Raw genomic sequence first — 27,913 nt, 5'->3', positions numbered from 1 at the left:
TGTATCCGCATTGAACTCAAAATGCAGCAGAGCCAGACCTTGAACTCCTGGTCTTCCCTGCTCCACCTCTGGAGTAAAATAATGGGTGTGTGCCATCAGGCCGGGTCTTTGTCAGGAACTTTAAGAACTCTATGAGTTTACCCTCTACAAGACTTTATCGTCTTGCCATGTGGTGCGGCAGAGGCCTTCAAGCCTGAGCCCTTGAGGTTGAATGTTGGTTCACAATCCTCCCTCTGCACCGGCAGCAGTACCGTGTGGCTTTGTGTCTCTGACACCAAGCGTGTTCCAGTGACGATTCTTGGCTGGGATGCAGCTCAAGAGTTATGAGTGCTTGTCTAGCATGTGTATGCAAAGCCATGAGTTCAATACTTAGCACTGCCAACAAAACAAAACACAAAATCAAGCCAGGACTGATTATAGTTTAGGCTTATAATCCTAATACTCAGGAGGCAGAGACAGGAGGATTGCCATGAGTTTGAAGCCAACCTTGGCTACAGTGTGACACTGACCTCTCCTGGCAACTTCCAAAAAGAAAAATATCATTGGCTTTATGATTGAACTGAAAGTCCAGTCCCACCCCATTCCCCGAGGACAGTAGAGGGGATGGGGCGGCCTCAAAGCTCTGACGCTAACCCCAGGTCCAGAGGAGCTTTATGTGATTAACAAAAACCACTCCCATCTATCACAAAACTTCATGTTGTAGGAATTCTGTTCCAGGAGAAAACTGTTTTGTTGTTTTGTTTTGTTTCATTTCGTTTTTTGTTTTTTGAGACAGGGTTTCTCTGTGTAGTTTTGGAGCCTTCCCTGGAACTTACTCTGTAGCCCAGGCTGGCCTCGAACTCACAGAGATCCGCCTGCCTCTGCCTCCAGAGTGCTGGGATTAAAGGTGTGTACCACCACCGCCTGGCGAGAAAACCTGTTTTAAAGTTCTTATGTTCCCATCATTTCTCTAGGTTCAAGAAAACCTGGCTCCTAGTGCAACCTTCCGTGGGGATTTAGGACTAGAGTGGTTTTAATGAGACAACTGGGATCAAATCCCACTTCTCTGCCAGGTGTGGAACGTGCTGTAATCTCAGTACCCTGGAAGCAGAAGCAGGAGGTTCACAAGTTTGAGTTTCAGGCCTGTCTAAGACCCCTGGCCAAATCCAACCTCACTTCCACTTTAGGTCAAGCACTCACTGGCCAGAGTGGCTCCCACACACTGCCTCCTGCACGCTGCCTCCCCCCCCCCACTGCCCTCCCGCACACTGCCTCCCCCCATGCTGCTTCCCCCATGCTGCCCTCCCCTCACACTGCCTCCCCCACACTGCCTCCCCCCACACTGCCTCCCCCACACTGCCTCCCCCCACGCTGTCCCCCCATGCTGCCCCCCCCACTGCCCTCCCGCACACTGCCTCCCCCCATGCTGCCCTCCCCTCACACTGCCTCCCCCCACACTGCCTCCCACCACACTGCCTCCCCCCACACTGCCTCCCCCCACACTGCCTCCTCAGCAGACTGTTGGGAGTTGCTGGTAAGCCTGGACCAGTGGAGCTGCTCACAGCTGCCCCTCCTACCTCTGTGCATACACCAGGCTGTCCTTGAACTCCTATGAAGATGTCTCCCAGCCCCCATCCCCATCCCCACACACAAACACCCTAACCCAGCCTTCAGCCTGCACCCTCTGCGGGTGAGGAACATAGCAGACAGTGGAGAGTCTGGGTTGCCATGAACAAGCCCTGTGACTTCAGATGAGTTCCAAGTTCCCCGTGTACGTACACACACACACACACACACACACACACACACACACACTTCATAGGGAAGGTGAAGGTGTGGGGTCTGAGGTTCTCTGGGGTCCCTTCCAAACTGTTCCAAGCTCTGTTCAGCAGGCAGGTCCAGAGGAAGAGAGAGGCTGCCTCGAGGGCTCTAATAACTTAAAACTTTATTAGGAACAAAAGCAATCAAGCCAGAAGCAATGTCCTGAAGTCACATGAGCAGAGACGGAGAGCCCTGAGCCTCGGCAGGGCTAAGTTAAGGCTGGGGTGAGGCTGGGACTCCAGGCCTGGTACTCCATCTCAGGCAGAGAGGCCAGAAATAACCACAACCCTCAAGTAACCCACAGAGGAGTAGAGTGAGGCTCAACCCAAGACAGCAGTCCAGACACGATGGGGAAAGATTGCTGAAACCCCCAAGTAAATGGCCTCTTTCCTGGAAGCATGTCCAGTCACAGAGCTGGGCCCTCTAGTGCCATCCCTGGGATCGGCCCAGCTGAGCCCCACTGTGTGGGGAGGGCTGAGGAGCCTCAGGACTGGAGCTCTCTCTTCCACTTCTGCAGCCTCTCATCCATGGCCTGGAGTGTGGCCTCATCCTGCAAGACACACAGTGAGCCTTCTCTCACCCTCCCTGGTGGCTAGCCAGGCCCATCGAGGTTCTCCCAGCCTTTCCTCACCTTCACAAAACAGAAGCGGATGTAGTGGTCGAAGTCCTTCTGATGGGGTTGACTGAAGAAGATGGAGACAGGGATGGCCACCAGGCCCTGGGGAGGAGGAAGCCCATGTGTGCATAGAGCCTTGAGACCCGAGACATCGGCTCAGGGGACAGAGTAGAGGCTCAGGGTGCCCCTCCACCTGCGGCGATGGTCAGGAGAGAAGCCCCAGGGCATTCTACTAGGTTCCTCCCGGGGTGCAGAGAAAGACAGGGACTGGAGGAGAGACTGCAGCACTCTGGGGGAAAGCTAAGTTTGAACCTCAGTAGTCTGCGCAGGCAATGATAGCAAACGGCCTAGACCCTCCCTCACCGCGTAGGAGAGACGGCCCGGCTGGGAGAAGGGCAGGGACTCCTGGGGCCAGCATGGCCTCTTCGCGCCAGCGAAAAGGGCTGTGCCATCAGCCTTGCATCCGGAGTCATGGAAACGGTCCGCTGACTGGACACCCTGGACCAGGGCACGGCCTGTGCATCTCCACCGACTGGCCCTGACAAGAGGCCCAGCCTACCTTGGTTTTGATCATCCACTTGGCAAAGCGTCTGTCGTAGGGCTCATCCGCAGCACCAGGCAGGTCGGGCATCTTGCTCTCTGCGGCAACAGAAGAGGTCATGCTGAGTCCTAGCCAACTTTGGTACCTCCCCACATCCCGAGTGGCCTGGCCAGTGCCACTCACTGAAGCCTGAGATGTCTGCAATGAGGAAGTAGCTGCCCTGGGACATCAAGGGCTTGAGGCCCACCAACTGCAGGCTACGGATCATGTGGTCTCTGTGCAGCTGCATGGCCTGTGGGAGCTGTAAGAAGTAACTGCTGGGTTGTCCGAAGTGTTGCTGCTCCCGCTCAAAGCACCGGGCTACGGCGGCCTGGACAAGGCAGATGGGAGGACAGGTCAGCTGTGGCCGGTCTAGGGGCTTTCACTGCCCCTCTCCCTCTCGCCATGTCTCGAACCCTCACCGGGTGTTTTCCTCCCCTCCTCACCTGGCCCTGGGTGGGACAATGGAAGACAGAGTTCTGATGCACAGTCCGAAGGTGTTTCATGATGTTATCTGGACCCAAAACCCAGCCCACCTAGACCAGAACACAGTCAGTGAGGGACGCGGGGCCAGAGGCGCCCTTTCTTAATCCTCCCACGCTGTCACCTGCCAAGTGACCACACTTACCTTCCAGCCGGTGGCACTGAAGCTCTTGCCTGCGCTGCCGATGGTCAGGGTTCGTCCCCACATGCCAGGGAGGCTGGCTGCCCGAGGCCAAGAAGAGCAAATGCTGAAATGGGGAAGGTGGAGGGAGGGGACCCAGGGACAAGCCTCTCAACTGAGGACTGGTACCCTCTAAGCTGCTGCCAGCACCCATTCCATTTCCTGCCCCTCACAGCCTCAGGAAGCAGATGCTACCGAACTCCTCAGACCTCAGGGAGGGGAAGTCCCTGCCCATGGTCACACCAGGGCACAGTTCCACAGCCCTGGGTCCTGACCCCCAGGCTTAGGCTGCTCCCAGCTTGGGCTCAAGCCCTGCTCACGTGTCCAGGGGAAGCTGCGGCAGGCCCAGCTCACCGATGCTGATGTGCTGGTGCCCATCGTAGACCAGCCACTGGTAGACCTCGTCAGAGATGCACAGGACATCATGCTGCCGGCACAGGTCGGCCACCAGCTCCAGCTCTGTCTTAGAGAACACCTGTGGGATCCAAGGTCACGGGTGTGCAGCTGAGACAGTCCCCAAGTGCAGAGCCTGCTCAGAGGTAGAGTCCAAGACCCTACCAGGTCCTAAGGCTCCTCTGGACGCCCCCTTTGACCAGCTCTGCAATACTGACCCTGTGGGATTGGTCTGGATCCCACTGTACAGAGAGGTCAAGTCACTGTTCCAAAACCACCAGAAAGTGGTGAGACATTCAGCCCATGCACCTAGCACCTCAGGGAGGGTTGGGTTTAAGGCATACAACCCTCCCATTTCACACGTGATCAGAAGGGAAACAGCTTGCAGAAGTCTCTGAATGCACCCCCTGGTACCTTTCCCAGAGGGTTGTTGGGTGTGTTGAGGACCAGAGCCTTGGTACGAGGTGTGAACTTGCTCGCCAGTTCTGTGGGGTCCAATTGCCAGTCATTGGTGGATTCCAATTGTCCCTTAGGAGCAGGGCTCTGCAAGAGGAGGTGGGACAAGCAGCAGTATTTACTTTCCTGACAGCAACTCCTGTCCATATGCATCTGCCTCCATCTCTCTCCTTTCTGCTCTGGACTCCACCTCCACACCTTCCCAGCCTTGTCCCATGCCCTAGGATCTAGCCCAGCTCAGATCTTGGGTCCCTCAACCACCCATAACCACCCAGCATTCCTTACCAGCCTTAGCCAACCCATAACCACCCAGCATTCCTTACCGGCCTCAGGGACACAAACACGGGTCGACCTCCAGCCATCAGGGTCATGGGTTCATAACAATCAAAAGCAGGTTCTATGATGATGACCTGGTTCAAGGGTCAGATTAGCAGGGGTCAGCACTGCTCTGAGCTAGCTCATCCCACCCCATTCAGGTTTCACCTCTCACCTCATCGCCTTCGTCCACCAGGGCCTGGAAGGCTGTGAACAAGGCCCCATAGGCACCCACTGTCACCAGCACATTCTTGAGTGGGTCCAACTCCTGTCCCAGCAGCTTGCCAAAGAAACTTGCCAGGATCTTTGTCAGTGGTGGGTAACCCTGCCAGGACAGCAGGGTCAGGCACCCAGGATCAGCCTAGTCTCCTTCAACTCAGCTGCACCCAGGCCATCAAGAACTTTCTAGCAAAGTCAGCTTTCTTGGGCTGAATTGTTGTATCTCCTCCAGCAGCCTTGGTCATGGAGTCTGACCCAGAGCTGGGATGTGGGGAGATCCTGACATGGTGTTTGTCTTCATCTGTAGTACAACGGAACCTCACACTTCTTTGTGTGTTTAAAAGGTACATTTGTGCTCACCTGACCCACACCCCCAGCAGCCCTGGAGCCTCAGGTTATTTATTTGGGTGCATTCCCTGAGGAACAAAGGTTATAGAACACGAGGTTCAAGAATAACATTTTTTCCTTTAAAAAAAATTGCTAGGTGCCGGGCATGGTGGCGCACACCTTTAATCCCAGCACTCAGAAGGCAGAGCCAGGTGGATCTCTGTAAGTTCAAGGCCAGCCTGGGCTATAATAGACTGGGTTCCAGGAAAGGCTCTAAAGCTACACAGAGAAACCCTGTCTCAAAAAAAAAAAAAAACCTTAAAAAAGAAATTGCCAGGCAGTGGTGGCACATGCTTTAATCCCAACTCTTGGGAAGAAGAGGAGGACTATTCTCTGTGAGTTTGAGGCCAGCCTGATTTACAAAGCAAGTTCCAGGACAGCCAAGGCTGTTAACAGGAGAAACCCTGTCCCAAACAAAACAAAACAAAATTTGCCAGGTGGTAGTGGTGGCATACACCTTTAATCCCAGCACTTGGGAGGTAGAGCTAGGCAGATCTCTGTGAGTTTGAGGCCAGCCTGGGCTACACAGTGAGTTCCAGGACAGCAAGGACTACATAAAGAGACGCTGCCTCAAAGAAAAATTATTGTGTGTGTGTGCCCATGTGTATCATAGGAAGTCAGTGGACATATGGAGGTCAGAGGACATTTAGTTGGCTCTCTCCTTCTTCTTATCCTTTTTATATTATTTTATTCTCTCTTTAAGATTTTATCTTATTATTTATAAACTATTTTTTCTATGACTGTCTATACCCATTTTCTCTTCTTTTTTAAGCTTATGCACATTTTTAAACACACTGTAACATGTTTTGAGGGTTTTTTTCTATCTGGATCTGTCTTTACCAAGCCAGAAGTTGGGTGCAATGTTTTCTTTGGGCTTTCTTTGCCAGATTACAATTAATGACATGGAGACTTATTATTAATTATAAAAGCTCAGCCTTAGCTTAGGCTTGTTCCTAACTAGTTCTTTCTTTCTTTCTTTTTTTTTAAGATTTATTTATTATGTATACAGTGTTCTGTCTGCACATACTCCTGCAGGCCAGAAGAAGGCACCAGATCTCACTACAGATGGTTGTGAGCCACCATGTGGTTGCTGGGAATTGAACTCAGGTCCTCTGGAAGAGCCGACAGTGCTCTTAACCGCTGAGCCATCTCTCCAGCCCCTAACTAGTTCTTATAACTTGAATTAACCCACATTTTTAATCTACGTGCTTTCACACACTCGTTACCTCATCTCCATTTTGCCCATCCTGCTTCCCCTGGATCTGGCTGGCAACTTCTCCTTTCTCTCACCCAGAGCTCTTTCCCTACAAGTCCCACCTGACCCTTTCCTGCTAGCTAATGGCCATTCAGCTCTTTATTAAACCAGTCACAATGACTCAGTGGTTAAGAGCATATCTTGCTCTTTCAGAAGACCTGGGTTCAATTCCCAGCACCCATAGAAAGCAGCTCACAACCACCTGTAACTCCAGCTCCAGGGGAGTCTGCCACCCCTGACCTTCCAGAGCACCTGCCGTCATGTGCACATACCCACATACAGATACACACATCATTAAAAATAACAAAAATAGCACTGGGCGGTGGTGGCACACGCCTTTAATCTCAGCACGAAGGGGGCAGAGGCAGGCGGATCTCCGTGAGTTCGGGGCCAGTCTGGGTTACAGAGTGAGTTCCAGGAAAGGCACAAAGCTATACAGAGAAACCCTGTCTCAAAAAAACCAAACCAAAACAAAACAAAACAAAAAAACAGGCAGTGGTGGTGGCCCACGCCTTTAATCTCAGAATTTAGGAGACAAAGCAGCCAGATTTCTGTGAGTTAGAGGCAGCCTGTTGCAGAATATTTGTTTAACTATGCAAAGATGTGTTGCATTTGTTTAATTATGTAAAGTTGTGTTGCTGTTTTACCTTGCCTACCTAAGACACCTGATTGGTCTACTAAAAAAGCTGAATGGCCAATAGCAAGAGAGGAGGCATAGGTGGGACTTCCTGGCAGGGAGACTAAACAGGAGGAGGAATTTAGGCTCAAGGAAGAAAGAAAGAAGAAAGAGAGACATGGGGGCGGGGGCGCGGCCAGCCAGCAACAGAGGAAGCAGGAAAAGTAGGACGACAGAATGAAAGAAAGGTAAAAAGCCCTGGGGCAAAAAAAATAAAGTTAAGGCCGGGCGGTGGTGGCACACGCCTTTAATCCCAGCACTTGGGAGCAGAGACAGGAGGATCTCTGTGAGTTTAAGGCCAGCCTGGGCTACAGAGTGAGTTCCAGGAAAGGCGCAAAGCTACACAGAGAAACCCTGTCTCAAAAAACCAAAAAAAAATAAAAAATAAAAATAAAAAAAATAAAGTTAAAAGAACTAATGGGACAAGCCTAAGCTAAGGCCCAGCATTCATAATAATTCTCCATTTCTTTATTTGGGAACTGGTTGGTGGCCCAAAGAAAAATCCAACTATATCAGCCTGGTCTACAGAGTGCGTCCAGGACAGCAAGGGCTACACAGAAAAACCCTGTCTCGGAACTCCCTCCCCTCCAAAAAGGCACTATTCTAGTCCAATGTTGGCAAGTATATATTGTGTGGCCCTTACAGAGCAGCTGGGATTTAGTCTAATGCAATCAACAGCCCATCTCTCAGGGGTTGGCCGAGGTATCACCTCCTCCTAGAAGCTCCCCCTCCCACTACCATGTTCCACGTCCTCCTTCCTCCCAGGCTGGACCAGATGCTTTGATCGTGAAGGGTTCCCGATCTGCCTTCTGCACTGGGACCTGAGGCACAGGACACAGGAGCCTCTCAGTAATGGAGAATGCTGAACTCAACCTCCTGGGCTGCACCCCACGAGCCTTGTCACCTATGTGGTGTTGGTGCCTGTCCTTCAGGACCTTCAGGAGATGCAGGAGACTCACAAATGCCTTGGTGTACTGGTTCAGCATGAAGTCCCCACTGACGGCCTGCTGAAAAGCTTGCACAGCGAAGTCCGGAGGTGGGAAGTCGGGGAAGCCCTGACCCAAGTTCACGACATCATACTTTTTGGCCAGTTCAACAAACTCCACCCTGGCAACAAACAGAGAGTGAGCCCCCAGGCCGCCTCCCGGGAATGTTTCTGCCTGTCTGCAGGGCAGGGTGAACATGCATGAGACCACGCTAGAAAGACAGGTAACATATCTCTACCCCCACCTGGGGGTATTTTATTTTAAGGTGTCAGGCCCTGTACCAATTATATGGCTCAACCCAGGAGACTTCAAATTTTGGCCATGCCATGGTAAGAAACATTTGTATCCAAAACCATGTGACTGGCAAGTTAGGGACTCCTGCTACGGCCTCTCCCATCTTACCCTCTCGCTCTGTCATTCCTTCCCCACTGTGCTGGAGAGCAAGCGAGGCAAAGCTCCACCCCTGAGCCACACCCTCGATGCGATGCTGCCTTATACTTTAGAGGCGCCTACTGAACGGGCCGTGGTGATGCGTGACTCAGAGGCCAAAAAGGGATTTCCTAACCTGTACTGTATCTGTCCCCAGCACAATGTGAAACACTTGGCTCACATCACCTCCTGGTGGCCTGTGTGACTCACTGTGCTCTGGGTCACTCCGAGGACACAGAGCTGGGTGCCAGGCAGTGCCAACCTGCTCCTTTGGATCTTGGCAATGGCCTCCCTAATAAGCTGGTGAGGTCAGTAGAGCACATTCGTACATTCTCTGAGTCTTTGCACTGTTCTGCTGAATTAAATGACCCTGCGAGGCTGTCAAGGGGATCAGGAAGTGTGTGTGTGTGTGTGTGTGTGTGTGTGTGTGTGTGTGTGTGTGTGTACATGTGAAGGTCAGAGGACAAACTTGGGTGTCACCTCTCCAACACCTTCTACCTTTTTGTTTGAGGCAAGATATCTCATTGGTCTGGAATTCTACCATGTGAACCTGACCAGTTGGCCAGAGAGCTCCCAGGGATCCACCTGTGTTGTGGAATATTATTTTAACTAGACAAAGATGTGGTACATTTGTTTCTGCTGCATTTGTTGAATTATGTAAAGATGTGTTGCTGTTTCACCTTGCCTGCCTAAGGCACCTGATTGGTCTAATAAAAAGCTGAATGGCCAATAGCTAGGCAGGAGAGGGATAGGCGGAGCTGCTGAGCAGAGAGAATAAATAGAAGAAAAGAGCAAGCAAAGAGAAGAACAAGAGGAGGAGAGAAGAAGGGATGTGCCTGGGGCCAAAGCCAGGCAGGCGCCAGCCAGCCAGAAATGGAGAAGTAAGATATACAGAAGAAAGGTAACGAGCCCCGAGGCAAAAGGTAGATAAAGAGGTTAAATTAAGTTAAAAGAGCTAGCCAGTGGGCTGGAGAGATGGCTCAGAGGTTAAGAGCACTGACTGTTCTTCCAGAGGTCCTGAGTTCAATTCCCAGCACCCACATGGTGGTTCACAACCATCTGTAATGAGATCTGGCACCCTTGTCTGTGTACATAATAAATAAATAAATAAATAAATAAATAAATAAATATATAGCCAGAAATGTGCCTAAGTTAGTCTCTGTCACGATTTGGGAGCTGGTTGGTGGCCCAAAAGAAAGAGACTGATACACACCTGTCTCTGCTTCACCAGTGCCAGGATTACAGATGCTGGAGAGGTCATCACTCTCCTGAATAGGCCATCTTTCCAGCCCCTAAACTAACAGCCAAATAGTCAGAACCACAGACTACAACGTGTGTCTGGGATTGGATCTGTAGTGGACAGTACTGCATCTAAACCCAGGTGTGGGCCATGGCAGGACCATGGACAGAACACATCAGGTATGCTTGGTAAGGGGATCTAAAGGTGTCTGTTGGAGAATCAGCTTTATCACTGCTTGGTGCGTGGCCCCCAGAGTTTGGGGGAGATTTAGCTATATCACTACTTGGTGTGTGGCCCCCAGAGTGTCTCTGTGACTGTCTTCTTGTGGTCTTTCAGGGCAGGACTTCATTTAACTATAGCTGAGCTGTGGTGCCTGCCCGGCCACTTAAAAGACGCATGGTCTAGTGTGACCCAGAAGGAGAGCGAGCGAGGCTTGGGAGGACCCCCGGGCTTGGCTCCCTGGTTCCCAGCCACAGGGCATCCGAGGAACTTTGTGAAATACAAACGCTGCCTGTAAAGGAAGTCTAAAGGAAAGGTGGTCCCCACTTCTTCTAAAACCAAAATCCAAAACATTTTTCCCCTTGAGATGGCATCTATCTCTGCAGCCCAGGCTGGCCTAGAACTCACTATGAAGCCTAGGTTGGCACCGAATTCACCATCCTCCTGCCTCTGCCTCTTGAGTGCTGGGATTACAGGCATATGCCACCATATCTGGCCAATTATTTATTTAAATGTTTTTAATCTTTTAAAATATTTAATTTATGTGTATTCAATATTTAAATTTATGTGAATTTAAAAAAAATAAATAATATTTAATGTATGTGAACACAAGCACATGGGTGTCAAGAGTCCAGAAGCGGGTGTCGGACACCCTGGAGTTGGAGTTGTAGGCAGTGAGCCACCCGATGTGGTTGCTGGGAACCACACTCCAATCCTTTACGAGAGCGCTACGGCTCTTAACCACTGAGCCACTTCTCTGGCCCCTTGTCTGCTTTTGAAAAAGAGTTCCACTGTATAATCAAGGCTGATCTGAAACTCTCATGGTAGATTCCAAACTCATGGAGATCCACATGCCTCTGCCTCTGGACTGCTGGATACAGTCATGAGCTACTGTATGTGGCTTTGTCTTTTAAGCTTTGGGTGTTGACTTGCACCCTGGCTGACCTGGAATTCTGTAGCTAGGCTGGCCTCAAGTTTGTGGTGATCCACTTGCCTCTGCCTCCAGAGCATGAGGATTACAGTACATGTCTTCATACCCAGCATTTCCCCCCAAAATCAAGGTTCCATTGTTGCTCAGGGACCTGGAACTCCTCCGTTCAGGTGACCCCAGAGCCTCTCCAGTAGCTGGGAGGGTCAAGTGCATGCTTCTGCACTGTGATGGTTATTCTTGGTTGTCAACTTGACTACATCTGGAATTAACCAAAACCCAAGTGGCTGGGCACACCTGTGAGGGATTTTCCCTTAATTACATCATTTGACCTGGGAAGACCCACCTTTAATCTAGATCTTTCAAGGCTGGAAGAGCCACCCTTAGTCTGGGCCACACCTTCTGCTCGCGCCTGTATAAGGACGTGGAGGGGACCTTTTGCTCCTTGCTTGCTTGTTCTTGCTCCCCTTCCGAGTCCATTCCCTCACTGTATTACAGCCTACCTGTAGAACCCAGAGGAGCTGGGCAAGTGTCTTGATCTATGCCTCTCTCCTTATTCCCTCGAGATAAGACCTCTGGCTGAACCTGGAGTTAGGGTGATGAAGAGCAGGCCCTGGCAATCCCCCTGTCTCTGTTCTGGTGGCACTAGGGTTACAAACAGGCATGGCTGTGCCCAGCTTTGTGGGAATATGAGTACTAGGATCTGAATGCAGACTCTAGCACAGACCACAGACACTTTCGCCCACCATCTCTCCAGCCACAAGGAAGCATTTTTTTTTTTTTTTAAATGCTTCTGGTCTCCAATTGGTTGAATCCCCAGATGTGTGGAAGCCATAGGTATGGAGCAGAGGATCAGTTAACATCTGTGGGAGCCATGGCCTGCTGCCTGATTTGAGGCTGTTGCTAGTCTACAAGGCCCTTCAAGGAGGTAAAATCATCTCCATTTTGAACCAGTGTGTCTCCTGCTCAGCATCACAGCCAAGCAGGGGGCTGCTGAGACCTAAGGCTGGTCTGCTACCTTGGGTCTTGTCTCTCCTGTGCTGCGGCTGTCACTACCCATCCTGGCTACACTGAGTTACTACAAATCAGGGATGGTAAGCCCATGGGAGAAGGGACACCCAGACACCTCCCAACCCAAAAGTCAGCTCACCAGGGGTTGTGATCAATCCCATTCAGCCTTCGAGCCGGCAGCTGTTTGGCCATGGTGAGCTGGGTACAGAGAAGGGAAGTCCAATATGAGAATCGTGTGGAGTGTGAGCAACCCTACAGTGGCTTTACGGTCACAACCCCGCCCTCCGCTCTCCTGGCATGGGTGGAGACCCAGGCTCAGGTAGCCAGATTGGCTGGAACCTGCTCTCCCAGACTGCTCTTGCTGACTTCCGGCCGGGCTCTATCACCCTTTTATCTTCTCCCACACACTAACAGGGGCCTGTGAGGGTAGAGTGTACCTGTGCTGACTCTGTGTGTCCTGAGAGACAGCCCTGACAGCCAGGTTACAGGTGATTCCAGAAGGGCTGAGGAAGAGGAATGTGAGGAGGGGACAATGGTCACTTGTGTTGGCAAAGGTCATCCTAGTGTACATACACTTAGGATGATCTGGCTGGTTCCTTGAGCAGACGAGAGCTTGGAGTGGGCATGCGGGTAGTGTACTCCAGGTCACACAGCAAACTGATTGAGACTCAGGGCTGCTGACTCCAGGCTAATTTTGGACTCTGGTGAGAGGGTTGCTCACTTAGGCCCAGGAGGGAGCGGTGCTAGGTGACCCCAACGCGTGGAGGCCACCTGCTGCGGCTAGTCGAAGATCATGCTTGTGGGTCAAGATCTGCTGAGTTCCCATAGCTACCACCAGGGCTGGTAAGCTCATCTGCACACAGCACATGGAGACATGAGGCACAGAGGCTCAGAGAAGAAGCTACGGCGGAATCTGTCACAGCGGCTGTGGCAATAATCTTGGCACCAGGCCCTGCCCTGGAGAAGCCTTAGGTCATGTGTGGTGTGTAAGGCTTCTCGGCAGCCTCAGAGTCCTGGGCATGGGGACGAGATGGGACCTGGCACACAGCATCTTTGCCAGCCCTTTGCCCTGCCCCTCCACTGACTCCTGGAAGGTGTCACTGGGCTAGCACCCACAGTGGCGACCACCAAGCTTACAAGAGGACGGCCCTGAGGAGACCACCTCAGTATGATCAAAATGTCAGGGGCGATTTTCTTTGGTATGTTGGTTTTGCTTTTCTACTTCCCAGTTTATATTTGGTTTTCTGATTTGTACAGAGATCACTTTATTTGATTGATTGGGTTTTAGAGTTTTTTTGTTTTGTTTTGTTTTGTTTTTTGAGACAGGGTTTCTCTGTGTAGCCCTGGCTGTCCTGGAACTCGATTTGTAGACCAGACTGGTCTGGAACTCACAGAGATCCACCTGCCTCTGCCTCCCAAGTGCTGGGATTAAAGGTGTGCACCACCACACCTGGCTTAGCATTTTTTAAATTATAGTTTGTTCATTTTGTGGGGGTACACATGCCTGTCACAGCAGGTGTGTGGAGGTCAGGGACAACTTGCAGGAGTCGTCTCAGCTCCTACTGTGTGAGCCCCAGGCACCCAACTCAAGTCATCAGGATTGGTGGCAGGTACCTGCAGCTGACGAGCCACCTCTCAGGCCTTGACTTTCATTTCTGGCTCTTTTTTTGGTTCTTGACTGATTCTAACAATTGCATACTTCACACCGTATCTGTTCTGAATTTGAGCCTGTCCATAACTCACAGCTCCAGCTTATTATCATTTCCCAAATTCATCCCTCTAGCAGCAGAACCTCTCCCTGTGGACAACGGCATGAAGGCAAGTGTGTGGAATGACTATTGGACTCAGGGTGGAGCAGAGAGAGAAGAGAAGAGAATGAATGAATGAATGAATGAATGAATGAATGAATGAATGAAGGCAGCCTGACAGAGTGTTGAGGGACAGGCTGGCATGAGGGAAGGGAGGTTGTGGTGGGGAGGTGTGGAAGGTGCAGGGCACAAGGGCACAAACCTACAGATGAACAGAAATTAGTGGAATCAAATGGGTTGGAGAAGGAGGGAGATAATCGGAACTCCACAAACTTGGAGGACTCAAGAGGATGCCCTTGCAAATGGCAGTCAGTACTTGGATAAATCAGAGACTGGTGGTGTTCTTGAGCTGTGTATAACACAATCAGCCAACCAAGATGTATTGTGCACCCACTGTGTACTATCAGCTGGGCTGGGACCATGGGTGGGCGGGCTGCAGCCGACAAACCGAGTATCCATGCAGGGCTGAGTTCCAGAAGAGAGAAGCAGGCCCAAGGGTGGTGACAGCACAGCTTGCTGGGGTGGCTTCTGGAGGAGCAGGCTCATGCATAGCTTTAGAGGCAGGACCCAGCCAGATCCCAGGGACCCCAGGGCCGTGCATGAGGTAGAGCGCCATGCTGGACACTTACAGTCTGGTGCAAACACCGGGTGAGTGAGGCTCCAGCCTTCCTTCCCCAGAGCGGCCACACCAGGTGCACTGAGATGGCTGCTGAGCTCCTGAACATGCCTCCCAGATCCACAGGCACTGTAGACTTCCCCTCCAGGGGTAGAGGAGAAGGGCAGACAGCCTAGGCCAGAAAATGGCTCCAAGCTAGGGACTTGAGTCCCACACACACAGTTCTAACAACAACAATAAAGTGTCACCGTGCACCAGGCTGGTGCCAGGTGCTTTACTGCCTGACTCTTCCCCTTAGTCACCTCAATCACACACAGTGACCCTTTAAAATTCAAATCGCCTCCAAGGGCAAAGTGACCCAGGTGACAGTCACTGACAGGTTAATAACACAGAGAGCATCAACCCAGACTCATGTTCATTCCAGTTCTGGAAACGCACGCACGCACGCACGCACGCACGCACGCACGCACGCACGCCCAGCATTGTATTGTTCCACGAGACTGAAGAACCTGGTAAGTGATACCACAGAGCTACAACTCACAAACCCAGACGGACAAACTATAAGCAAGCAACTCCACTTCTTCCATTAATAAAATGTAAAGAAAAAGAGGGGCTGGAGAGATGGCTCAGAGGTTAAGAGGTCCTGAGTTCAATTCCCAGCACCCACATGGTGGCTCACAACCATCTGTAATAAAATGTAAAGAAAAAGAAAGGCTGGGGGGCAGCTATGTGGTGGTGCATGTGTATAGCCCCAGCCCTTGAGAGGCAGAGACAGGACCATCAAGTTCTAGGCCAGCTTGAGCTGTAGAATAAGATCTGTCTAAAATATAAGTAAAAAACAAAACAAAAAACCTTAAACCGAAAAACCACCAGCAAACATAAAACCTAACAGACTACTCTGAAAAGGCTGACTGCATCACAGCACACAATTTCAAAGCTCACTACAGAGCAGAGCTGAAGGGATCAAAAGATAAAATAACAGTAATAAACTGAAGGACAGGCATGCAGAGCATTGCATGGGAACCAACAATTCCCAAATCGACTCTCGTGTTTGTGGGTGATTGTCCGTCCCTAGAGAGGCTGAGATCATTCAATGGGCAAAGACACCATCTTCAACAAATGCTGCTAGATCAACTGGACACTAACACTAGCCCGAAATGACGCCCAAGTTCACCCTCAGGCAAAAGGTGTTTACTCAGCCTGTTAATGAGCTGCAATACCGGGAGACAAGGGCCCCGGAGCAACTGGCCTGTGTTCTGAGCACTGGAGGAAAGGGCAGGATTTTAAAAGGCAAAAAACTGAGTCAAAGCCAGGCAGTGGTGGCACACGCCTTTAGTCCCAGCACTCAGGAGGAAGAGCCAGGAGGATGGATCTCTATGAGTTCGAGGCCAGCCTGGTCTACAGAGCGACTTCCAAGGCAGCCAGGGCTACACAGAGTAATCTTGTTTTGAAAAACAAAACAAAACTGAGCCAGGTGTGCTGGCATGGGCATATAATCACAGAACACGGGGAGGAAGAGGAAGAGGGATTGACACAATTATGAGTCCACCCTGTCCACATAGCAAGCTTCAGACCAGCCAGTACTATAACATAGTAAGAGTCTGTCTCACACACACACACACACACACACACACACACACACACACGCACACACGCACACACGAGTATGCATGCGCATGCTTGCACACATCACATTACAAATTGTTTTGCATAATTTTTTTTTTTTTGAGACAGGGTTTCTTTGTGTAGCTTTGCGCCTTTCCTGGAACTCGCTCTGTAGACCAGGCTGGCCTCGAACTCACAAAAATCCACCTGCCTCTGCCTCCCCGAGTGCTGGAATTAAAGGTGTGCACCACCACCGCCCGGCTTGAGATCTCTCTTTACAACAGCTCTAGAGAAAAGAACGAATTTGGTGTTCCCAACCCCCAGCTTCAGTTTCTTTCTTTCCCTTTTCCCTTTTTCTTTCTGCCACCCCCACTTTTTTTTTTTTTTTTTGAGCAGGGTCTTACTGCTGCCACCCAGGCTAGCCTCATACTTGTGATCTCTGAATGCTAAGATCATAGGCATGGGCCACCACATCCAGCTAAGTATTTCATTTTTATGACTTCAGACATAGATTTACCTGTGACCTGGCAATCCCATGCCTACAGACGTACTCTAAAGAACTGGAAACTGACGTCCAAGCAAAGATCTGTCAAGAGCCTTTCTTAGCAACGTTATTACTTCTTTGCAGTGCTGGGGACTGAACACTGGATCTTGTCACATAAGCATGAGCTCTACCATTGAGCTACACCTCTGCCCGATGGCAGCATTGTTCTTTACAGTCAAAAGGTAGAGGAGGCGGCTGAGGAGATGGCTCAGTGGGTAAGAGCTGATCTTGCAGAGGACTCAAGTTCAGTTCCCAGCACTCCTATGGTGGCTCACAACCATCTGTATTCCTGTCCCAGGAGATACATGGCCCTCTTCTGGCCTTCACAGGCACTGTATGCAGGGAACTCACTCTAGAGATCTGGCTGGGCTTGAACCCAGAGATCCACCTGCCTCTGCCTCCCAAGTACTGAGATTAAAGGTGTGTACCACCACTGCCTAGCAAATATATCTTTTTTTTTTTTTTTTCCCCGAGCCAGGGTTTCTCCGTGTAGCTTTGTGCCTTTCCTGGATCTCGATCCGTAGACCAGGCTGGCCTCAAACTCACAAAGATCCACCTGCTTCTGCCTCCCGAGTGCTGGGTTTAAAGGCGTCCACCACCCAGCTATATCTTTTTAAAGACATGTAGAAACCCCCAAACGTTCATCAATGGCTAAGTAAACTGCAGTCACACGAGACACAGTGAAGTTTACTGCCACACGCTCTAATTTGTATGAACCTATGCTGTGCTAGGTTGTTGTGGAGTATTTGTTTACACTGTGAAATGTGCCTTTGCCAAGGTGCCTTCTGAGTGATTTAATAAAGGAGCCGAATGGCCAATAGCTAGGCAGGAAGAGGTTAGGCAGGACTTCTGGGGACAGAGAGGCCTCTGGGAAGAAGAAATGTGGATTGCCAGCCATATGCAGAGGAAGCAGCATGGGCAATATGAAAAGAAAGGTAGAAAGCCACATGGCAAAATGCAGATTAATAAAAGCAGGTTAATTTAATGTGTAAGAGCTAGTGGGACAAGCCTAAGCTAAGGCTGAGCTCTCACAATTAATAATAGGTCTCTGTGTCATTATTTATAAGCTGGCACCCCAAAGAAAAATCCAGTTACACTGAGTGAAAGACACCAGTCACACAAGACCACACATTGCATGATCCCTTTCATAAGATGAATCTAGAACCCAGCCAATGCAGAGGTGACTGCTTACCAGATGTGGACGGGGACAGGAAGGGATTATTTGGTTTGTTTGAGAGATTTTATATAGATAGAAGTTGGAGGCAGGAGGATCATGAGTTTGTATTTTTAAGTATGATTCACATTTATTTACTCATTTATTTATCATCCATGTTGGTGTGTATTTAAGTGTACCACAGCTCACATGTGGACATCAGATGACAACTTTCGGGGGTTTTCTCTTTTCATCATGTAGGTTCTGAAGATAAAAGTCGGGTCATCCACGTTGGCAGCAGATGTCATTACCTGCTCAGCTATCTTGCCAGCCCCAGAATCATTATATGGGTTTCGATGAAACCCAAGCTACTTAGTAAGACCCTGTCACAACAAACAAACAAACAAACAAACAAACAACAACAAAACGTAAGGGCCGGGTGTGCAGCTCAGCAGTGGAGCCCTGATTGGCAGGTTCCAGGCCCTTCTCTGGGACCTCTCCATCAGGGAGCATTTTGGAAGTTTCCCTCCCTGCAGATGGAAGTTTTCCAACAGGGACAGCTACAGTGTCCCTGCAGGGTCAGCAGATGTGACTGCCGTGTCCGGGTCCCTTGCTCGACTGCACTTGTGTCTCTTTGGGCTAACTCTCTTCTGATGATCCACTTTGTGAGATGCTACGTGGGTTATCTGGTTTCATCACTTGGTGAGAGCATGCTTCACTGCCTGTCCCTGGAGGAATACAGTGACTCAGCAACACGTGTCCGACACGGGAGGCCGGGACGCGACGGGACTGGTTGACACTTACATGCAACCTGCCACTCTGCAACCTGCCGTTCCCATCGAGATCGGGGGAGGAACGAACTACAAAGTCCACATACACAGCGACTGGTGATGAACAATTATACGCTTACTGACATCTGAACCGTGTCATTGAGAGCCGGGGTTATTTAACTAAATCTGGACTCCTGTGACTCACTCTTCTTAGAAGAGTTCCATGCGGGCTGCTTATTACGAATGAATGGTTATGCTCAAGAATGTCTCAAGAGGCTCTACTAAATTATAAACACTGGCTTTGGGGACTTACAGACTTGCATATAGTTTGATTTGTGATTGTGTGCTCAGTGTGCATGTTTACGAGTGCCCAGGAGCAGTGTGTGGCTGTGTGTGTGTGGGCCAGAGGTTAACCTTGGGTCTCATTCCTCAGGAGCTGTCCACCTTGTCTCCGTCTCCCCAGGAGGCACTACAGGTGTGCCAGGTTTATTCTTTCACCAGTCCTGGGAATCAAACTTGGGGCCTCAGGCTTACACACCGAGTACTTTACCAACTGGGCCATCTTCCAAGTCTCCTGATACTTTTGGGGAAAAAAAAAAAATTAGAGCACAGTGCTGGAGACGTGGTTTCTGGGTAGAGCACTTGTGTGGTAGTAGTGGATCCAGGCTCTATCCAAAGCAAGGCTTCGAACTTGGAGTGGGGGTGGGACAGAGGCGTGCAAGTGAGGAATGATATCCACAGCCTGAGTGACTTTGGTCCCAACTGGATTGTGGTGAGAACAGCACAAGTCTGAACATTTACTCAAAATCATGAAGAATCTGACGGAATGTAAAATCTACAGGGTGGAGGAGTGGGGTGGGGTAGGGGCCTGGAGAGACCGCTCAGGGGTTAAGAGTGCATGCTGCTCTTTCTGAGGATCTAAGTTTGGTTTCTAGCATCCAAGTCAGATGGCTCACAAACACCTGTAACTCCAGCTCCAGGGGAGCTGACACCTTCTCCTGGCCTCTGACAAAAACCTAAACACACATACACATACACAACACACACACACACACACACACACACACACACACACACACACAAGTAAAAATTACAAATGGCAGAGTGGTGGTGGCTTGTGCCTTTAATACCAGTTTGAGAGGCAGAAGCAGGCAGATCTCTGTGAGTTCAAGGCCAGTCTGGTCTACAGAGTGAGTTCCAGGACAGCCAGGTCTACAAAGTGAGACCCTGTCTAAAAAATTAAAGAGCAAAACCACAAAATAAATTTTTAAAAAAGGGGTGGTGATGGTGGCTGGAGAGCTGTCTCAGAGCACTGGCTGCTCCTCCAGAGGACCTGGAGTTAGTTCCTAGCACCCACATGGAGGCTCACAATCTTCTGTAACTCTGGTTCCTGAGGACTAGAGTCCTCTTCTGTTATCTGTGGACACTGCATGCACATGGTGCCCAGACCCTGTGCTGGCGAATTTTGTTAACTTGACATAAGCTAGAGTCACTGGAGAGGAGGGAGCCTCAATTTCATCAGGCTATAGGCACAATGGTAGGGTATTTTCTTTTTTTCTTTCTTTCTTTCTAGACAAGATTTCTCCGTGTAGCCCTGGTTGTCCTGGAACTCACTCTGTAGACCAGGTTGGCCTCGAACTCACAGAGATCTACCTGCTCTGCCTCCTGAGTGGATGTTTTCTTAATTAGTGATTCATGTGGGAGGGCCCAGTCCATTGTGGGTGCTCCTGGGTTCTATAAGAAGCAGGTTGAGTAAGCCAGGAAGCAGCACCCTCCATGGCCTCTGCATCAGCTCCTACCTGCAGGGTCCTGCCCTGTTTGAGTTCCTGTCCTGCCTTCCTTCATTGATGAACAGCAATGTGGAAGTGTAACCCTTTCCTCCTCAACTGGCTTTTTGCTCATGGTGCTCCCTCACAGCAATAGAAACCCTGACTAAGACAGATATGCATGCAGGCAAAACATTCAAATACATAAACAAAAAATACATAAGTAAATAAATACATTAGAGCCAAGTGTGGTGGTGCACACCTTTAATCCCAGCACTTGGGAGGCAAAGCAGGTGGATCTCTGTGAGTTCAAAGTCAACCTAGTCTACACAGCAATTCCAGGCTAGTCAGGGACACCCAGAGATACTCTGTCACAAACCAACCATCCACCAGAAAAGGGCTGCCATGGGGGCAGAGCAGGTGCTCGGGTACACTAAGGGGACAGCTTTACCAGGGCAGGGATCAGAGGGGCATCATGTGACCTTCCTACAAACTGTGGTTCCTAAGCATCCACACTCTGAGACCGCCTCAGTGTCAGGCCAGGCACTGGCAGCAGGTGCCTCCCCCGACTCACACCTCCCTGAGCCTGGACAGCGGATGGCCACGGGCCTCACCAGGAAGCTGTGGACGACCCTTGGACACTTGGCATGTTTGAATAACTTGGTGCTGATGTCAGCTGTGCCCTGGCTGCTGACCCGCACTGGACACACTTGTCCAGTAGGCTGTGTTGACACGAGAGTGTTGACGTCAGCGCTGAGCCACCTCAGCCTGGCCTCTGGAGTTGGCTGAGCGCCGACTTCGAAGCCTCCATGGTCCCTGCCCCGGCTCCGCGGCCTCCATGGTGCCCTTCCTTTAGGACATACAGGTTCTTTGCTTTAAACATGACCTGACCCATTAGCCGGGCGGTGGTGGCGCACGCCTTTAATCCCAGCACTCGGGAGGCAGAGCCAGGCGGATCTCTGTGAGTTCGAGGCCAGCCTGGGCTACCAAGTGAGTCCCAGGAAAGGCGCAAAGCTACACAGAGAAACCCTGTCTCGAAAAACCAAAAAAAAAAAAAAAAAATAAACATGACCTGACCCACACATGCGCCAGCTCTGCCCGATGCCTGGCATGCACCCCATGCCATTCACCATGACTAGCTGTGCATCCGCATGGGTGTGCACTGTGTGCCCTGGTGTGCACGGAGGCTGACTGTGAAGGAGTCTGGCAAGCAGCGAGAGGGCGTGGAGCAGCCACACACCTGACATGTCCATTGTGTAGCATTCCAGAAACCGCACGTGGGCAATCAGCACGACAGCAGCCCCGTGGACTAATCTCTGTTTTGAGATTTGCAGAACTAAAAAGTCCCTTGTGACGAAGTGCTTGCTAGGGTCACACGTGTACCTCTGGCACCTGGCTGTGAGAAGCTGGTCACCAGCCTGAAAACACATAGCACTCACCCGGATAAACAACCCTACGTCAGCTTCCTGGCAACATAGACAAGAGCAACCTCCCTCCCCCCCCATCCTCTGGTGGGGGTTTATTTATCTATGTATTTACTTGGCTATTCTGAGATAGTCTTACTCACCCTGTACCCTATGCTGGTCTGGAACTCACTGAATCCCTCAAATCCCCAATGTGATAGTGGGCATGAGCTTCCATGCCCAGCCTATAAGCCTGGCTTCAAAAAAAATAAAGTCTCTTGAAAAACCAAAACCAAACAAACAAAACAGAACTCTGTCTTTCGCTGTGTGGTGGTGGGACATGCCTTTAATCCCAGTACTTGGGAGGTACAAACAGGCCAGCCTGGTCTACAGAGTGGAGTTCCAGGACAGCCAAGGCTACATAGAGAAACCCTGTCTTGAAAAACCAAAGTAGGCAAGATGGCTCAGTGGTAAAGAGCACTGGCTGCTCTCCAGAGGACCTGGGTTCAATTCCCAGGAACCACATGGCAGCTCACAACCATCTGTAATGCCAGTTCTAGGGAACCTGAAAATATAACCTAAAAATTAAGAAAGAAGGAAAGAAAAACCTAAATAAATAAATAGGTCAGCCACAGGGCTGGAGAGAGCTCAGTCAGTGATTGCTCTTCCTCAGGCCTCAGGCCTGATTCCCAGCACCTACATGGTGGCTCACAACCATCTGTATCTAGACCAAGGGGATCCAACATCCTCTCTGGCCTGCACCAGAAGTACACACATGTCGTCCAGATACATATTCAGGGAAAATACCCATACACGTTAAAAGAATGTGTGTGTGTGTGGGGGGGGAGAAATAGGTATGATGTTGTACGCCTTTAATCCCAGCACTTAGCAGGCAGAGGCAGGCAGATCTCTGTGAGTCTGAGGCCAGCCTGTCCACATAGAGAGTTTCAGGACAGCCAGGGCTACACAGAGAAACCTTGTCTCAAAAAATAAAATAAAATAAATGACTAAGTAAAATAACTGGGAAAAAAGCATCGCCCTTGCCTCAATACTTCCCTTTATTTAGCTGGCCTGTTGTCTGGTGAGGATGGGGTCCTACAGCCAGACTACCACTGCTGGGAGGCTGTTGCCCTATTTTACTCCAGAGCATAAAGACCGACACCCACTGGACCCGCAATACCCGAACTAGGGTTCATACCACTCTCCATTCACCTTTTCCCAAAACCCCAACTCTTTCCTCAAATGTTCTGCTCCCTGGAAGAACGCTTGCATTTTCTTTGCTCGGCTCAGCCGGCCGGAAGATGGCCACTCACTGAGAAGACACTAACCATGGTGCCCACGCAGGACAGGAGAGAGAGCAGGAGAGTGGACGTCATGCTTGATTAAGACCTGTCCCCACGCCATGGCAAGGAGAAAAAAAATGAAGCTTGGGGCTGGAGAGATGGCTCAGAGGTTAAGAGCACAGGCTGCTCTTCCAGAGGTCCTGAGTTCAATTCCCAGCACCCACATGGTGGCTCACAACCATCTGTAATGAGATCTGGCGCCCTCTTCTGACATGAAGGCATACATTCGGACAGAGCACTGTATACAAAATAAATAAATCTTAAAAAAAAAAAAAAGTTAAAAAAATTGCTTTAAAAAAAAAAATGAAGCTTGGTCTTAGATGAAACGACCCAGCTCCACTGCTGCGCTAGCTATGGACCATGGGTCCCCAGGGCACAGCCTGTGGGCTCAGTTTACCCATCCCTAGAGTGGTAGAGAATCATCACAGCAAGAACAAGGGCTGAACTTGATCCTCAGCACCACAGATAACCAACCAGTCTAACCCATGTCATGCTGTGCTCCTTGTGTGCATGTGGTAACCTGCAATTAGCAAGAAGCCAGTTATTGAAACCCACAAAAACCTGTTTAACAGGGCTAGGGAGAGAGCTTATGGTTGAGAGCCACACTGCTTTGGCAATGCACCTAAACTTGGCCCCGGCACCCACACCTGGCAGCTCACAACTGCCTGTAACTACAGCTTTCAGGAAGATCTGATACCGCTGGCCTCCAAAGGCATCTGTACTCATGTGTACACACACACACACACACACACACACACACACACACACACACACATACACAACCACACAGCAAGACAATCACACATTATTAAAAATAAAAATGTCTTTTTTAAAAATCTATTTCATGATACAAGGTCTCTCCCCAAAAGTCTTTTATTCAGTAATGAATCCAGCCCCCCACCTTTTATTTATTTATTTTGTCTTTTTTTTTTTTTTTTTTTTTTTATTATTATCAAGACAGGGTTTCTCTGTGTAGCTTTGGCTGTCCTGGAACTCACTCTGTAGACCAGGCTGGCCTCGAACTCACAGAGATCCACCTGGCTCTGCCTCCCGAGTGCTGGGATTAAAGGGGTGCACCACCACCACCAGCCTAGCCTCTCTTTTTTAAACAGTAAAAAAGAGGTCCCATATTATAAATATTCCCAGAGGAAATGCTGGCCTCAGAGCTAAGGAACCCAGGATGGAGATCCAGGCCCCTTGACCTTGAATGAGCTGAGAAGAAAGGAGTGACTTCTGCAGCTCTGACTGAAGGGTCCCAGCCCACAGGGGTTGGTGGCAATCCCAGGTGTGACAAACAACAGGCAGCTTGTTTCCTGTCCCCTTAGTAAGGATAGAGATGCAAAACTGAAATCCCCCTCCCTGGACAGTTCTGCTTACAGGGAAGTAGGCCCAGCAGGAACCTTGGAGAACAGCCTGCCAAGTTTCTAGGTAGAGCTGAGGGTTGGATCAGGGAAGGGACTTACCCAAAGTCAGAGTCCTAGCAAAGGACAGGAAGCTCCAAGCTCACACTTGCTCCCCTGGGTAAGGAGGTAGGAAACTTTCAGGGGCGGCCTGGGTCCTCCGGGAGTCCTTCAGGCCCGATGTCTGCTGGGACAGGCCTAATGGACCCCTCTCTGGCTAAGCTGATTTGGCCTGTGGGCCACAAAGGAAGGAGCAGTTCTTTTCTTGGTAGTCCCTGTTCCTTGGCAATTTGAGAACTCAGCCAGTAAAAACAACCAGGAAGACAAGAGCTCCTTGTCCTGAGATGTGACACCTTTATTTGCAGCACCAAGACCGCAGCTCTGGGGACAGACTGCCAAGTCCCTGCAGGTGGGCAAGGTCAGGAGCATGTCATTGCTGTGCAGCCTCCAGTGGTCTTCTGGCGCCCCCATCTGGATTAGCAACCAGGAGCCAGGTCTTGAGGTCAGGGAAGGAAAGTGCAGTGGTAGGTGGGGTTGAGGTTTGGCCATAAAGGATGGTGTGCGCAGAAACTAGCCTGGAGGTCTGCAACCTGCCCTTTCTCTGATGATGTCACTACATCAGTCACCTAGGACCCTCAGGGAATGCTGGGCAGTCATTCTAAACACTTCTCTGTCACGTAGGAAAGGTCAGTCACTATCTAGAAGACTCCACCCAGTCTGGTTCTTCGTCCCAGGCAAAGGTTTGCAGTACAGGAGCTGACGGCCTGTCAGCTGCGCTCCCAGAATCAGAGAATGGGAACAGCCAGTTCGCGTCTGTCCAGCTACTGTGTAGACTTTGAACCACTAGAGGCCGATGCTCCCAGAAAGCAGAGGGCGAGACCTGGTGGCCTCAAAGCCTCCTGTGGGTGGGTCGGTGGGAGGGGAGCGAGGACCTGTGGGAATCCCTTTTCCAAACTCTGTGCCTCACCCATCGGTAAATAGGACTGATGTGTATGAAAAGGTGAAAACGTGGGGCCACTCGGTGTCTACTGTTGTGGTCATATCTGTGATTGGATGATGGTCCAGCTCTACCGACTCCAGGGTAGGAAAGGACAGTGAGCCTTGGACTTTATCCTGGGCTCTGACACTGTTCCTCTGTTCACCCTCTTCCTCGGCTAGTCTTCCTGTCAGCCCCATTTGTCCAACAATTCCTGCTGCATGTCTGTGCTATGCCTGGCGGAACACGGGTCAGACCAAAGCAGGCTAAACGCCCCTGTACTCAGATTCCAGCTGCTTCTTTCCATGCTGGCTGTAACACACTAACTAAATTCTTTAACTTCCCCCAACCTGTTTCCTCCTTTATTAAAGGGAAGCAACAAGACCTTTAGGAGAATACCCTAACCTAGGCATTGGCTCAGCAAATAATTTCATCCTTTTCTTTTCAACAATCAAACCGTGAACACAGTAGTTAAATTCCTCGCCTTGTCAGGTACCCAGAACCTCTGATCCCTTGTGCCAGTCCATCAGTTAACAACGTGTGCATATTAGTAGAAAGCTGGCGTGCACGCGAACACTCGAACGGCAGCAGGGCTGAAGGCTATTCTTTCTGTCCCGTAAGTTTTTTTTTTTTTAATCTAAGTTATCTCGGAAATTGTCCCAAATTAGTACTCTAACCCAATTGCCACGCCTGCTGTCAGCCTGGGAATCGTCAGAAGAACCCACGGAGGAGACTGTTATTGGCGCCAGCTCTGCCGAGAATTCTTCGTAACCGCAGTCTTCATCTCCTTGACCAGGATTACCTTGGGCAAGTGAATGTGGGTGCAGAGAGAGCTAGCCTGTCTGGTCCCACAGATGAGTGTAGAGCTGCCAACCGCGCGCGCAAGTTTTTCTCGGGGGACCAGCCTTTCTGTCAGCGAAGCTACACCCCACACACAAACAGCCGCACATGCATCGAGGGCTACAGCACTCGGAACCCTTTGGAGGACCTGCCGGCTTCAACACACGATCTCGGTGAAACCTAGCACCGCAACCTGGTACTGACCTGCTTCAGCGAAGAAATGTGCGGCTTCGTCGAATCGCTGGCAACCCCAAATGCATTACCAAGGTTGCAAACGTCACTGTTCCTTTAAAGAGGCAGAGTCCTAGATGCGCTACTTCCGCCCAGAAGCAACATGGCGCCAAGAGCGCTAAGTTCCCTTTAAAAAACCATGGCGACCCCCGAGGAGCCCCATTTGCGCCCGGTGACATCACTTCCGGGGCGGATACCTATGAACCGGTACAGCGACAGGAAAACAAAACAAGGCGCCAAAGACCCACAGCGCGAACGCGGGCCGGGGCTGCGTGACGTGTGGCCGGGAGCGGCGGCCCAGGGGGTCGGGTGGAGAAAGGGGCGCCGCTGCCCCTCGCAGTGGTTCCACCTGGGCGTTCTCTGGACGGACAGACCCCCTCCAGCTCCCCCGCCCTCTCCTTGGACTTCTCCCTCTTCCGGATCTGCCGGACATTTCCCTGCTGTGGGAGCCGGAGCACAGGCTTTGGGGACTCGGTCTCCGGGCTAGGGGTCCTGTCACCGGTCAGCTAACCAATTAAAAGGAGAATTTTGGCCCAAGAGGTGGAATTTTCTTGAGGAATGGACGTGACCCAAATATAAGGCGGGGCCAAGGGATGCGCGGCCCCTTGGAGGGAGGAACAAGTGGCTAGCAGGCTGTAGGCGTTGCTGGTGAGTCGGTTCACATCTCCAACCCTGTATTGTGGTTTGTGCACATATTTTACTGATAATAAACGGTAATCATTTGACGTCCTTTATCATCTGGCGTCCAACAGGCTGCCGTGCCCACCCACCCGCCAGCACGTCCAGACGATCCCGGAGCCTTCTCACTGCACCCCCCACCCCACCCCACCCCTCACTGGCCCTTTACCTTGTGATTCCTATACTCGCCCCGCCCCCCCGCACACCGCCCCGGAGCTCCCTGTGGCCCCACCTGCTCCAGCAGCTGCCCTCCCATCCAGATGTGTTCTGCTCGGCGCGCACAGGCGCTAAGGCAGGTTCCCTCCGCCTTGCGCATTTGCACTGTTCCGCTACCCTTCCAAGCCCTGCGCAGGCACGCGCCAGCATAAACCAAGCGTGGCATACTGCTGCTCTCTCACACCAATTTTGCTCGCTGGGGACAAGTGCTGGAGCAGAGTCTGGGGCGGTTCAGCCATGCAGAACCAGAGCTACCTTGATGCCTCATCTGCTCCACCTGCTGGTCAAATATTGCCACTACGTCTACAACAATTCTTGAATCGCAAATGTGATAAGTCACTTGACAACTTTTAAACTGTAAACTAGACTATTTATTTATTTAATTAATTT

General features: G+C 50.7%; 1 protein-coding gene across 8 annotated transcripts; it reads right to left on the bottom strand.

The window, feature by feature from the left end:
* Positions 1 to 1,904: 1,904 nt before the first annotated feature.
* On the bottom strand, positions 1,905 to 26,686 carry Kyat1 (kynurenine aminotransferase 1). 8 transcript variants are annotated; one of them, XM_037204597.1, is made up of 15 exons: positions 24,646 to 26,594; positions 14,612 to 14,770; positions 12,314 to 12,372; positions 8,266 to 8,468; positions 8,100 to 8,182; positions 5,000 to 5,149; positions 4,833 to 4,919; positions 4,468 to 4,596; positions 4,015 to 4,135; positions 3,625 to 3,701; positions 3,443 to 3,532; positions 3,141 to 3,327; positions 2,976 to 3,055; positions 2,432 to 2,518; positions 1,905 to 2,350 (listed from the first exon to the last, which is right to left on the bottom strand). In XM_037204597.1, the coding sequence occupies exons 2-15, from the start codon at positions 14,705 to 14,707 to the stop codon at positions 2,285 to 2,287; spliced, it is 1,515 nt and encodes a 504-aa protein (XP_037060492.1). In that variant the 5' UTR covers positions 14,708 to 14,770; positions 24,646 to 26,594; the 3' UTR covers positions 1,905 to 2,284. The 8 variants fall into 8 exon arrangements, with proteins under 8 accessions (XP_037060492.1, XP_037060495.1, XP_037060496.1 ...); XM_037204600.1 differs by lacking the exon at positions 24,646 to 26,594 and adding an exon at positions 12,612 to 12,677 and having other exon boundaries at positions 14,612 to 14,688; XM_037204599.1 differs by lacking the exons at positions 14,612 to 14,770; positions 24,646 to 26,594 and adding exons at positions 12,612 to 12,677; positions 26,603 to 26,686 and having other exon boundaries at positions 1,908 to 2,350.
* Between the last annotated feature and the right edge of the window lie 1,227 nt (positions 26,687 to 27,913).

This window comes from Peromyscus leucopus, chromosome 4, assembly GCF_004664715.2.
Source record: "Peromyscus leucopus breed LL Stock chromosome 4, UCI_PerLeu_2.1, whole genome shotgun sequence".
NCBI classification, from domain to species: Eukaryota; Metazoa; Chordata; class Mammalia; order Rodentia; family Cricetidae; genus Peromyscus; species Peromyscus leucopus.
This window is presented reverse-complemented; position numbering and strand designations above follow the sequence as displayed.

Bases quoted from the DNA above. Each gene is read 5' to 3' on its own strand.
- Kyat1 (XM_037204596.1), bottom strand. From the start codon at position 14,707: ATGTTCAGGAGCTCAGCAGCCATCTCAGTGCACCTGGTGTGGCCGCTC. The intron at 5,150-8,099 runs GTAGTGGGAGGG...CTGTCCTGGCAG, and splicing joins GAAGGAGGACGTGGAACATG to GGTTACCCACCACTGACAAA. The intron at 4,597-4,832 runs GTAAGGAATGCT...CTCCTCTTGCAG, and splicing joins TGTTTGTGTCCCTGAGGCCG to AGCCCTGCTCCTAAGGGACA.